The sequence below is a fragment of the Taudactylus pleione genome, unplaced genomic scaffold (assembly GCF_031769625.1).
Source record: "Taudactylus pleione unplaced genomic scaffold, aTauple2 ptg000314l, whole genome shotgun sequence".
NCBI classification, from domain to species: domain Eukaryota; kingdom Metazoa; phylum Chordata; class Amphibia; order Anura; family Myobatrachidae; genus Taudactylus; species Taudactylus pleione.
In genome coordinates this window covers 11,397,377-11,411,621 of record NW_028284715.1, presented here as the reverse complement: position 1 = coordinate 11,411,621, position 14,245 = coordinate 11,397,377, and the positions used below count along the sequence as shown (strand labels likewise).

At 43.2% G+C, this 14,245-nt stretch overlaps 1 protein-coding gene across 6 annotated transcripts in view; it reads left to right on the top strand.

The window, feature by feature from the left end:
* VPS13B (vacuolar protein sorting 13 homolog B) overlaps window positions 1–14,245 on the top strand; it is a 1,086,122-nt gene that overhangs the window by 914,998 nt on the left and 156,879 nt on the right. For all 6 annotated transcript variants that reach the window (XR_015869381.1, XM_088442693.1, XM_088442694.1 and 3 more), the window contains exons 37-39: window positions 9,124–9,326; window positions 12,073–12,283; window positions 13,499–13,683. Coding sequence is in view for 5 of the 6 variants with exons in the window: in XM_088442693.1 (XP_088298819.1) it covers window positions 9,124–9,326; window positions 12,073–12,283; window positions 13,499–13,683 (599 nt within the window). In the remaining variant the exon portion in view is untranslated. The remainder of the gene's footprint in view (window positions 1–9,123; window positions 9,327–12,072; window positions 12,284–13,498; window positions 13,684–14,245) is intronic.

The window sequence follows — 14,245 nt, the reverse complement described above, 5'->3', positions numbered from 1 at the left end:
GTGTGCTCATTTATGTACTGTGTAAGGCGCTGCGGAACCTTTGTGGCGCCATATAAATAAAGGATAATAATAATCACACCAAGCAGCCACTCTCGGCATGCCAGGTCCCATACGACTATGCTTGCATCAAGTATCTTATTTGCATCTTTTTTAGCCGAAAATGCGTCTTTGTTGCAAAGCACTGCGGCTAAGATGCACCAGGAGACTGCACTAATTAACTTGAAATGCAAAACCGGACCGCTAATCTCTCATTTAAAGTAAAATCGCTCTTACCTCTACCCTGGTGGTCTAGGGAGAACTTTAGTAATTGTGGGCTGCTGGTTCCCTCAGTCCTTCTCCCAGGGATCCGGAACGTCTCCCACTGCAGCCTCATGACTCAAAGTGAGATCAGGAGGTACAGAGAAGGCTTGCCAGCACACTCAGCTAATTGTTTTCCTGGAGCTCCAAAGAGCTCATACTCAGTGGCCATGAGACTGCTGCCTGGGAATCCAACAGAAGGTGATAAGGTCCCCAGAAGTAAGTTTTGGAGGCAACCTTCCCCCCTCCAGACTTGCCAACAACTAGTGTGTGGTTCCCTGTCCAGGTGGTCTCAGGCACACAAAAGTAACTACTCCCCACTGTGCGTTAGGGACAATGTTAAATGTACAGCACATACACTTAGCTTGAGTAGTTAAGGGACCCAGGGCGTGCTCACCCCCTGTGGTACTGTGTGTTAGAACATGATAAAAAAAGAGGGCCTTCGAGCCCTGAATTTTGTATCTTTTTGACTATCCAAGATGATTGTACTTCTGAAGCATATCTGTACGCTGTGATTGTCCCAAGCACTTTCAGCTAAGGACTCCTCTTTTTAAATACCTCTTGAGCAATAAACATCTGATCTTAAGACACTTGCATCCTGTGACCACTAGAATTGTGCAAAATGCTTTTATCTCTCAGGCTGTCCTGGATTAGGGATGGCCATTGGAGGGGTATCCATCGATGATTGCCATCGATAGGTCCATCAGTGGTTACCATTGATGGCATAAAAACCATCAATGGTTTGCACCCCTCGATGACCACCGTGCGGTGGCGGACCACGGGCCAATTAAAAACAGGGGTGGGACTTAGCTGGGGCTAAGATCTGTCCCGTCCGTAAAAAAAAAAAGTGTGTCTCACTCATCCATCAATGGCAGAGAACCATTGGCTCTCTGCCATCGATAGTAAAAGTATCAGCCATAAACCATCAATGATTTCAAATCATTGATGGTCGATTGTCATCCCTATTGTGGATTGAGGGCCTGATTCAGACCCGGTCGCAAGCGCTGTACGCTCGCAACCGGGTCGTTGGTGGGCCAGTGCGCATGCGCACGATGGAGCCGACTCCGTCGTGCGCATGCCCGAGACCCGGATATCGACAGGGCACTCCGTCGCTCCGGGTCTCGCAACAAAGGGGGCGTGCTATCGATGTTGAGTGACAACACACCCCCTTTGGTGGGCGGGCTTGGGGGAGCGGCTTCCCAAACGCAGGCGTTGCCATGAGAACGCCTCCGTTTGGGGGCAGCTCCACTGACATCACAAGTGATGTCAGTGGGAGAGCTTTCGGCTCTATTAGAGCCAAAATCTCTCTGGGGCTTGCGGCAACGAGGCCCTACCACAAGTGTCTCGTCGCAAGCCTGATGGTTGCGATGGTCTTGACCAACGCGACCATCTTCCTGGCCGCTCGCTATAGCTGTGGGTGGTCACCCAGAGCTATGCGAGCGGCCAGGAGGCCGTTCTAAAAAATAAAAAGACCAGCCCTAATTCAGAGCGAGCGCTCTGTCAGAGCATCCGGTTCTGAATCAGGGCCTGAGTCCAGTGTTTCCAAGCTAAAGCCTTCTGCTATCTACTCAGTGCAGACTGATCCATAGTGAGGGACCATTGTAAATTAGCCAACACTACCCAGGAGGTGTTGCAGCAGCATGTCCACACATACCCAGTAGTAGGTGGTTACAGGTGCTGATGGCAGGAGCTTGTGAGGAACGAATGGTCCCAGTTGCCATTGTAGGAGCCTGGTGGTGGCAGTGAGGAGACTGTAACATACAGTTCCCTAGGAGTGGTGAAGTAAGCCCACAGAGGGACAAGTAACCACCCTCTATTCTATCAGTGTCAAAACTCTGTCACATATGGCTAACTACTCTTTTCCAAATAAAACATCTGTAGTACTTTTTAAACCCCACAAACTTCTCGACGGTTCCATCTGGGCACTCGCCAGTTGAGCATGTGTCAGGTTCGGAATGCAGTCAGGAAGCTGACGGTCGAAATGCCGACCGTCGACTTCCTGACAGTTGATATCCCGACGCCTGTCATTTTACCTACGCCGGAAGCCCGACGCCCAGCATACCGATCGAAGGTAAGCCAGGTGCGGACAGCCGCGGGGGGGAGGGTTAGGTTAGGGCTCCAAGGGGGGACTTAGGGTTAGGCACCCCCCCCGGGTGGGTTAGGTTGAGGCTGCGGAGAAGGGGGGGTTAGGTTTAGGCACTTACAAGGGGGGTTAGGGTTAGGCACTTGGAGGGGAGGTTAGGGTTAAGCACCCCTAAGGGAGGGTTAGGGGGGGGGTTAGGTTAGTAATAGATCAAATACTTACCTGTCCGGCAGTGTTCCATACCGATCCCGTTAGCTTCACCATTTTCTTTTGTATGCCCAGCTCTGAAATGATGCAGTTCAGTGTCCGTGTGGATGATGCACTGTAATAGGTATTGTGGCAACTCCTCACAATTATCAACAATAGTCCCATGTTTTAAAGACTTATCCATGTAAATGTACATATTTTTCAGTTCTGACCAACTGCTCAGTACAACGCCTCTTCCTGCGTATGATTAATGCTGTCTCCTCTCTCTTTTCTCTTGCTCTGGATTCTGTTAAGTGATTTAAATAAAAACAAGCATTTAAAAAACAAGTTACATCATAGCAAATGCTTAGTAGACGTTTATGTTGGGGATTTTAGTGCGTGAATATATGCTAAGGTGTATATTTACTAAAGTGCGGGTTTTCGAAATGGAGATGTTGCCCATAGCAACCAGATTCTAGCTATTATCTTCTAGAAGGTGCTAGATAAATGTTAAGCAGAATCTGATTGGTCCACGTCTAAAATCCCGCACTTTAGTAAATATAACCCTGTCAGTACAGTGCATGATAGGCTCAGATGTACCCTCATCAGCAGCAAACTGGAGCAGATTATGGAGCAGTTGTTGACACATTGTGCAGCTAGTTTTGTTAGACAGATGAAGCTTCCTTTGTCCTCTGTCGTCTGATAGTGCTGAAATCTGTGATGTGATCCTTAAGCCGGGTACACACTGGAGCAATGTCAGGCCGATATGCTTTTTCGTAATGAGATATCGTCTATATCGCTCAGTGTGTACGCATGTTTGCACGCTCACGTGGTCACTAGGGATGGTCACCAGGTTTGATGTGCTGCACATCAAATCTAGCGATATTGCTAGTGACCAGTGCATCGTTACGTCGTTTATTAGAGTCATCCAGGGTGGACACACAGTCACTGTTGATGGGCCTTCGTTCCGATGTCGGAACCAATGCCCGTCACTCCAATGTGTACCTACTGTAGCTTAAGAGTCTCCAGAATGGAATTGTGTGATTTGAATTGTACTGAAGTGTATTATGTGCATTGCATGGATCTTGTTCACCCAAATGCATTTCAATACAAAAGGGGACCCGTGTGCAAATATTCCGTCTGCCACCTCTCTCCTGAAAATATGGCGCCGCCCACAAGGCAAGTAATTGCAATGGGTACAGGTTGAGCAGTTAACTCAGGGTCCGGTTTGTACCTCACACCCTGTACTGATTATAGTGCATCCTCCACCATTCTCTGGTCACATGATTGACACAATCTGCTTTCCTTGTGCCTCCCATTTCAATTTCTAGGCTCTGCGCACTAAGGGGCTGGTGCAGAGGTGAACATACACCCCTATATGCCCCTTAGGAGGCGTATCCTTTGCACCTAGTATAGGGCATGTGCTGATAATGACTTGTAGTACACCAGGTGCATACCTTACACACGAGGAGGGCACATCTCCAGTAGGGATGTCCATCAGGCGTCAATGGTATGCTACCGATGGCAAGTGTTTTGCCATTGATGGCGTAGGTCCGATATTCCCCACCATCATTGAGATATGGCAATGTTTGTTTTTTCTCCTCTGGGGTGGCTTGCACAGCTTAGCCCCACCGGCCTTCCGTGGTTGGCCTGCTGCATTCCTGTGACCCACAGTCGTGAAGCCCATCAGTGATTTTTCGCTATTGATGTAAAGCACTGATGGCACCATCGATGGTGAACCATACGCTGGCCATTACTAATTTAGGCATGAATGCAGTCCTCCTCAGTGCACACATGCGCAGAGGCTGTAATTGATTTAACTTTGTTTACTCATTCAACTTACAATATGGTACCAGTTCTTAGGCCATTTATAGTAACTGATTTGAGTGTTAGTCTTGTTGACTTTTATTTTGTTCTTCCGGGTCTGCTCTGTATTGTTCTTAAATCGACCACATTATGGGAGCTTTTATTTAATTTAGTTGGACGATGGCCTCATGGCAATGTGGTCACACTCCCCTTATGATTTGATCCAACGCAAAGTCTGGATGTGCGCAAACACATAATTGCCTTGGTCACTGTCTTCTCCGAGATCCATGAAAATAATTTGCCACCATTATTCTCATGGTTAGTTATTTCTAATCGGTAAACAATAAATGAATTACACATTCCAAAGCAGAATAATGGCACACACAGTCTGCAGAGGGCTGTCCCTTGCTACCTCATGCCCAAACCCTAGATTGCTCACTCATCTCCTGATAATAGTTACCTGTCCATAGTTACTTTAACAAGACAATAGTTACCTGTCCATACAGTAGTTACTTTAACAAGATATTAGTTACCTGTCCATAGTTACTTTAACAAGATAATAGTTACCTCCTGTCCATAGTTATTTTAACAAGATAATAGTTACCTGTCCATAGTTACTTTAACAAGACAATAGTTACCTGTCCATAGTTACTATAACAAGACAATAGTTACCTTTCCATAGTTACTTTAACAAGATAATAGTGACCTGTCCATAGTTACATTAACAAGATAATAGTGACCTGTCCATAGTTACATTAACAAGATAATAGTGACCTGTCCATAGTTACATTAACAAGATAATAGTGACCTGTCCATAGTTACATTAACAAGATAATAGTGACCTGTCCATAGTTACTTTAACAAGGCAATAGTTACCTGTCCATAGTTACATTAAGAAGACAATAGTGACCTGTCCATACTGTAGTTATTTTAACAAGATAATAGTTACCTGTCCATAGTTACTTTAACAAGACAATAGTTACCTGTCCATAGTTACTTTAACAAGACAATAGTGACTTGTCCATACTGTAGTTATTTTAACAAGACAATAGTTACCTGTCCATAGTTACATTAAGAAGACGATAGTTACCTGTCCATAGTTACTTTAACAAGACAATAGTGACCTGTCCATACTGTAGTTATTTTAACAAGACAATAGTTACCTGTCCATAGTTACTTTAACAAGACAATAGTTACCTGTCCATAGTTACTATAGCAAGACAATAGTTACATTTCCATAGTTACTTTAACAAGACAATAGTTACCTGTCCATAGTTACATTAACAAGATAATAGTGACCTGTCCATAGTTACATTAACAAGATAATAGTGACCTGTCCATAGTTACTTTAACAAGGCAATAGTTACCTGTCCATAGTTACTTTAACAAGACAATGGTGACCTGTCCATACTGTAGTTATTTTAACAAGATAATAGTTACCTGTCCATAGTTACTTTAACAAGATAATAGTTACCTCCTGTCCATAGTTACTTTAACAAGATAATAGTTACCTGTCCATAGTTACTATACCAAGACAATAGTTACCTTTCCATAGTTACTTTAACAAGATAATAGTTACATGTCCATACTGTAGTTACTTTAACAAGACAATAGTGACCTGTCCATACTGTAGTTACTTTAACAAGACAATAGTTACCTGTCCATAGTTACTTTAACAAGACAATAGTTACCTGTCCATAGTTACTATAACAAGACAATAGTTACCTGTCCATAGTTACTTTAACAAAACATTTAAATATTTAATACATATCAATCCCATTTAAGATGTTTGCCTTAGGATTCAGTTATTTACACACAAATGATCACGTGCAGGAGGTATCAGCGCACTATTTATATATCTCTATCATCTATTTATAATATCTGAAATGTGAAAATGATATCAGGGACCCTTGCTTTTCGTGGATACAGTATATATTTTGTAATATGGCATTTGTTATGAGTTTGGAAAGCGGAAACATCTGTATGGTGTATGTGGCCCTCAGGCCGCCTTCTCCCCATGTTATTCCAAGTGATCTGATTACATGAGGTCAGTCTATATATAGGCTGATTTAGCAAAGTACAGTACTGTGTAAGTCCATATAAGAATGTCAGTTACTATCTGGGAGAAAAGCAAAGCTTTCAGCCAGAGCGGGGCGATGTGCATTGGGAGAACGTGGCAGCCTCTGGAGAGTTGTTTTGTTGTCCTTCTGCTGGTTTTTTTTTTGCTCATGGTCGATGGATTTCAGTATTGATCGTGTGTGATAAAGGGGTCTATTTATAAAGCAGGGATAAGTCTAGATGCAGGCGAAAATCACTGTTTTCATCAGATTAAAGCTCTGTACCCGCTACACATTTTATCAAGAAATGAACCTGCTAGTAACCGGTTTCGATCTGCTTACTGCTATCCAGATAGACCTGTGTGGGGATGACTGCCTTAAGACCCCCATAATCTACAAGGATTTGGGCAATTCCCCATTCTGCTGATGGCAGGGCTGGGCAATCAGAAATATTTAACATATTGTAAGGTCTCGATTCCCCGATCCGAAAATGGTTGAAATCAAATTGAGAGTTTTTAACATGCAGAATTTCCCCGACGGAACACCGATCATCGATGGCCACCGATTGGCGTAATGAATCGGGGCAATACCTCCTCAGATGTATGGATCCCAGTAGTTAATTTATCGAGCGACTAAAAGCTTAGCTTTTCGCCTTAAACTAACATCAGCTCTGTGTGTTGTTTACTTTATCTGTTGAGTTAAATCACTATAATCTTCATTATTTATTTATATAGCGCTACCAATTTATGCAGCTCAGTACTGAGAAGTTAAAGCTGGGGGCAAACTAGGCCGACCGACCGGCCGTCCTAACAGACGATTGGTAAGTGCATACACACTTACAAATCGTTTGGGCAATGTGTCTGTAGTTGCTAACATCACAACTGGGCGGGCACTTGAATTGGCTTCATTGGCCCAATAATTGCATGCAAAATTGGGGTTTTAAAAAAAAAAATAGCCGCAAATTACCCCCAAATCAACTTTTTTTGATAATTTAGGGAATCCAAAATTTATGAGTTTATTTTCAAATGAAAAACATTTTTTTTTTTTTTCAATAATATTTTTTTAAATGGTCGCAAATTAACACATTCTAATTTTTTTCTTCTTTTAATGTTTGATATAATTTGTATGCCATTAAACTAAAAACGTTTGCTTCTTATCTTATTTTTTCTTTAAAAAAAAATGTACAAATCATCCATATGACACCGTTTGAGAATTATGGCCACTGACAGCCTTCTATATGATTCTGCTAACGAAATTGTAACTTTTTGGGGCCCAGGATGGTTTCCCCACTTTTTCATGCCCTTCTCTCAGGTCACATTTTCATCTCAAAATGAATCTCGCATTTCTCAGGAGTACGCATTTGAGCAATGTTTTGGAGTTTGCTAAAACAAGCTCGCTTTTGCAAACTAACATCTAATTAGGTTGACCGCTAAATTCACTTCAAGTAGAGCCCAGGACAAAATGTCTCCCCTGCCCCCTCTCAATCCAGCATCCCGCCACTTCATCCTTGTGTCCCATCACCATTCTCCTGCCCCTTGTCACTACAGCCTCCTGCCCTCTGTCACTTCATCCTCTTGCCCCATTTTACTCCAGCCCCGTCATTCGAGACCCATCACTCTAGCCCCCTGCCCCTTCAGCCTCCTACCCTCTGTCGCTCCATCTTCCTGCCCCCTGTTACTGCAGCCTCCTGTCGCTCCATCTTCCTGCCCCCTGTCACTGCAGCCTCCTGTCACTCCTTCCTGCCCCCTGTCACTCCATCCTCCTGCCCCCTGTCACTCCATCCTCCTGCCCCCTGTCACTCCATCCTCCTGCCCCCTGTCACTGCAGCCTCCTGTCACTCCTTTTTCCTGCCCCCTGTCACTGCAGCCTCCTGTCACTCCATCCTCCTGCCCCTCATCCTCCTGCCCCCTGTCACTCCATCCTCCTGCCCCCTGTCACTCCATCCTCCTGCCCCCTGTCACTGCAGCCTCCTGTCACTCCTTCTTCCTGCCCCCTGTCACTCCATCCTCCTGTCCACTGTCTCTCCCATCCTCCTGCCCCATCACTCCAACCCGCTTCAACTTACCACCTTCTTGGACTGCCCGCTCCTCTTTTTCCTCAGTGCCACAGTGTGGAGGAGAGATGCGGAGGCAGTTAGCCACACATGAGCAGAAGTCACATGTCAGGAGACGTGCCTCTTTGGAGAACCACTGGGTTTTGGTACCAGCCGGTAGTAATTAGATGGTGCTAGCAGGATGATGGCGGCTGCACACATGGGCCGCAGTTCCCCGGGCAATAGCCCTGCTAGCCCGACCCTAGAACCACCTCTGCATACACTACACACTAGGATTCATTTTGTGGGAATTTAAATACGCTATTAGTCTGTTTCTAGATTGGGGCGGAAACCAAGGCACCTGGAGGATACCCACGCAAACACGGGGAGAACATACAAACTCCACTCCATTGGGGCATGGCAGGGAATTGATCTCATGACCTTAGTGATGTGAAGCAGTAATACTATCCACTATGCCACCGTCTGTGCAAGGGCTGATATTAGTCTTGCATGCGCATGTCACTGCCTCATTGCACTGGCAACGTTAAGTTTTTTATTATGTCTTTCTTTTTTGTAATAGATATTAATATATTGTAGTCTGCTCTCTCAACACTGATTTACATGTGAATTAATATTATTATTATTATATTCTTGTTTCATAGATGCCATCTCCGGGGCATTGTTTAAGCTGAATGTGGATGACTTCTTTCTTAAAACAAGCCTGAATGAAAGAAGCAGAAATCTTTTTGGTCCAGTTTCGGGCTCTATTAATCTTGAAGCTGATTGGTGCAAGCATAGTGGGAATCCAGGTCCCCTATATTCAACTCCTAAAATCCTTCTTGATGTTAGATGTGGGGTGATACAGGTGAGACCATTGTGAAATATCTGGCCCTGACACGTGGAGGATTCTTAAGAGTATTACAGTGTACATGTAATAAACCACTGTAATGAAATGAATTGGCCTCCAGAATTATTGTTCCATTAGCTTGAATGGAAGCAACAGTCATGTTATCACTAGTTTAAATAACGAGAGGAACCCTTATCAGAGATCTAGAACTGAATGTTTCTGGGGAAATCTGTGCCTGGCAGTAAAATGTTACAGTTTATATAGTTACATGTTACAAAGAGGAAATTAAGTGTTTAGATACAAGGACAGTTGAGAAGCATCTGTTATTTCCTGATTAACCCCCCCCCCCCCCCCAAAAAAAAAACTTAAAGTGTAGACTTATCCACAGAACACAAATCCAGCACACCAAATCTTCTCTTATATGTCCTCTTAACCCTTAAATAAATTAGACTAAAGTAACGTACTTTCTGAGTTGCAAATGAATTAACTTTTGCAGTGCTGATCCTGCAGAATAATGGCTTTTGGGCATGTTTATTAGCAACTTTGTGTGGTAATTTCCCCATCAGCTGGTATAGAGTATATATGCTGTGGTCTCTACGTTTTCTATCGCAAAAGAAGCCCCCAGAGGTTTCTATGAAATGTACCAATCACTAAAAAGCTACGCTTTCTCGCGCTAGCCCCGATAGCTGTCACTGTAGCTACAGTTTAGCAAATTATTTTGGAGACGGATTCAAGGTGTTTTTTTTTTTTAATACGGTTCCCTATTAATGAAGTCCTTTTTGCCGTCACATGCAGTAATAAGAAATTATACTTAAATGGGCTTTTTTCGGGCATTGGTAAATACCCATAAATCCTACCATCACAAGAACCTAATTTTGGTATTTTAATATACTTAGCTGGCATTTTCAGCATTAAACAAGTTTTTTGTTGGTAAATGGCAGTGGTATTACTGGGGTCGGTGACAGCTGGTGCGCCTATCAGATCCCCTGAAAAGGGGGCGTGGTCTGCCAGCATGATACCGGGCTGCCCCCAAAGACTTTCCTTGTGCAGCCGGCTCCTCCTCAGTGATCGGGAGCCGGCCCATGCGCACTAACGGCACAGTGCAGTGTCCAGCTCCCGGTCACTGGGGAGGAGCCGGCATTTTGGTATCACCTCTTCGGAGGGTGACACCCGGTGCTGTCCGCACCCTCCTGGTGACGCCACTGTTAAATTGGTGTGTTGGGTAGCGACCCATTTAAGAACATTATTTAACTATATATTATATCGTATTCCCTTGTGAAATTGCCACAGGTCTGAGTTCTCCAGGCACCTTGTTGCAGCCTCTGTCTTATTATTAGTGGAAATTTCTCCCACAACATTCAGGGCATGGATGGGGGTTTGTGACAAACACTTCAAAGTTTGGTTTCCCCTTTTAAACTGTACAGCACAGACTTCTTTGTGATATCATAAAGGAAGAGCTGTATCAAACCTTCTAATGAGGGCAACTTCTCCACCAGTCCTCCTTAGAAGGATTGTTACATTTCCCCCATACTGTGTACAAGTCTTGCATTTCAACACATTGGCCTGATTCTGAATAGGATGTAAAGTTACCCCGCTTAGGACCAAAGATGGGTCTGCACCCTTGGTTTTCCACATCTAAATTTTGCCGTAAGACATGTGGAATATGGTGTAGATGCTGCCATCACTATAATTTTCAACCCTTACATAGGTGTAGTGTTAATATACTGTAACTAATATTGCAAGATCCATTTAACTAAAGATAAGATTTGTTTAAAAAAAAAGGTTTAATCTGTGCCTGTAGATCCTTACCTAATTGCACCTGGCTGCACACTAATCCCCTCGATCCTTCTCTTGACGTGCTATAGAAAGATTTATGCAACGGGCACAAGTTGCATACATTAACAGGGGGAGATCTACGAAGTCTTGGATACAGAGAAAGTGGAGAGAGATAAAGTACCAACCAATCGGCTCCTAATTAATTTTTCAAACACAGCCTGTAAAGTGACAGGAGCTGATTGGTTGGTACTTTAAAGGCCTCATTTATCAACGAGTTTTATCACTCACAGCGAATGATAAAACTTGCTGCATGTGATAAATGGCGGTGCTCCAGCCAGTCGGCTCCTGTCATTTTTCAGACAGATGACAGTTATGAGCTGATTGGCTGGAGCACCATTTATCATATGCAGCGTGTTTTATCACTTGTTGCGAGTGATAAAACTTGTTGATAAATGAGGCCCATATCTCTCTCCACTTTATCTCTCTACAAGACTTAGTACATTTCCCCCTGAGTCAGTCTGTTTTGCACCAAAGCACAGCTTTACATCATGGAAATACACTTACATGCCAACCTAAAAAGGGCTTTGTAACTATCAACCGTTTAATATGAAACAAGAACATCTTGATTGTGAATGACCTACAAAACACACATGACAAAATTAAACATAGTAAAGAAGTTTTGTGAAATAGTATTTATTTACGGTTCACAGGGGGCATCTTGGTTTTAGATAATAGTGGCACATTTAATTTGATTCACTGGATAAATTATCTGCGCTGATGTTAACCAGGATTGAAAACAATAGCATACTGTACTGTGAGCGCGAGTCGGAGGAAGTTATCGGTCTTTTTAACATTTCTCATGAACTATGAATGAGACTTTGCCAAATAAAATATATAATCAACATGAAAAAGTGGTGTTTAGATAACTTCCAGATTGAGCTGTATGTTGTTTTATACCTTTCCATGGCTAATAATGTTTTCTTTATAGGTTTTCTGGGGTCAAGAGAACCTGAATTGCTTAACACTTTTAAATGAACTTCTCCAAGAATACCTGAGCAGAGAGTCGGGGTTGAACACCGCAAGCTGTGATCAACCCCCTCTCCCGGTCTCCCCAGCTATTGGTAGACCTCCAACCTCTAAGACAGAACATAGCTCGGATGACTTGAGAACTGGCCTTTTTCAATACATACAGGACACTGGTAAGTCGGTTAACTCCTCCAAGGCCATTTGAGACATTTATTTGTATTACTGTTTTACCTCCATAATTCCTTCAGCCGTATGTGTTGGACAAAGTCAAGTAATGCAAGCTAGTCAGAGCATTAAGGTACATGAAAATACATCTCAAAAAGTTGCGGAACAAATTTAAAAAAAAAGAAAAATAATAACAAATCAACACGGATATGTAATTTTTATTGTTTAAGATATTATCTTCCATTTCTGAGATATTAACATGGAAGCGGGTTGCTCATACCCTCATTCAGACCACACACATTGATTTAATAAGTGGTCCAGGTAGACTGATAATTCCTCCATCCCCCACCCAATGATGGTCTCCTTCCCCCACCCCTCCATAATGGTCTTTTTTGGTGTTTTTTTTATACCTGTTTTCTTCCTTTTCTGCATTTATTAAACATAGTCATTTTTTATTTCAGTTTATAACTGTGGGCAGTATATGACCAATAACATTCAGGATAAACGTTAATTGGGTTTACACCATGATGACTAGTTCAATGGAACGTTTACAAGAACAAATACTAGCCTTTTTTAACATAGAAAAGGTCAGGACAGAAAATGGTCCTACAGTATCTCTCTAGCGAGGAATGGTTATGTTAGCCTAACAAACCAAGAAAGCCTACCTGTGAAGTGGGTGTAGGAGGGAGGAACAAAGTCACTCTAATGTAGGCCAGAATGAGCATCTTTTTGTGTGTATCACACTATTAATGTTCATTCTAGCACCCTGCACCTGTCACAACCTGTGCCAGTTCCCAGTTCCTGCCTGGGGAGTCGATATCTCTTCTGGTGCTTCTAGCACACTCGGCTGATGCAACAAACTGCTGAGATACAGACCAGAGTGTGCTAGAAGCACCAGAGCAGAGTGTCACACCCCAGGCAGGAAAGAGGAACTGCACGTGTTGTGACAGGTGCAGGGTGCTAGAATGAACACTAACTATACCAGAGCATTCCACCCCATTTCTCCGCCCCCAAAGCCAACATTGCTGTATTTGACCCCACAACCCAACACTTCTTCCCCAGCCCCATAGTACCTGAACTAATTCTGTCTCATGTCCTGATTGCATGAAGAGGGACTGAATGACACATAATTAAGTCTCCGGCATTTCCTCCAAGCAAGCTGTGACGCCTATTGTCCTGATGATTTCTTAATTCCTAATCTCCTGTCTTTGTTTGCTGGACAGATGCACAGAAGATTCCCAATGCTTTTGAAGTCGTCTTTTACAATGAGACAGAAGACAGTGCAGGGATGATGCTCTGGAGATACCCTGAGCCCAGAGTCTTGACGCTGGTACGAATAACCCCTGTGCCTTTCAACACCACAGAGGATCCTGATATTAGCACTGCTGACCTCAGTGACGTCCTACAGGTTTGTCTGGAGCATTAGACGTGCATGCAGTGTCCAACATGTCTTCCCTATGAGATATATAAAAAAAAGTTATGTCACAAATACATGTAAACAGCCACTTCACCTTTCCAACTTTGATTCTGAGGCATCTATATGCCCTTCTGCAAGATTACTAAATACTTTATATCTACTATTATTTTTCCCTGTGTTTTTCATCAAAGGCTATATATCACCGAAGGTGAGCTGTTGATTTTCTCTGACTATGGATAGTCCAATGTGCACCTATAAAATAACCCACTGAAGTAGAGATGCATTTAAGAATAAACATTTGGGTGCACAAGGTTTTAAGCAATTTCACAAATGGGATCATGTAAAATATTATCTGAAGTTTTTGCAAACTTAAATTCATGGCAGCAGGTGGTTAGCACCATCAGAGCAAACTTTTCAAAAAGATTGACTGGAAATTGACAAGCATAGAAATGGATAATGGCAGAACAAATATTTCGGATGCCTGAGCTGCCTCCTGTGGTTAGCACTGAGGTCTTAGTCCATTTCTAACCAAGGTGCAATCTGTGTTCAGTCT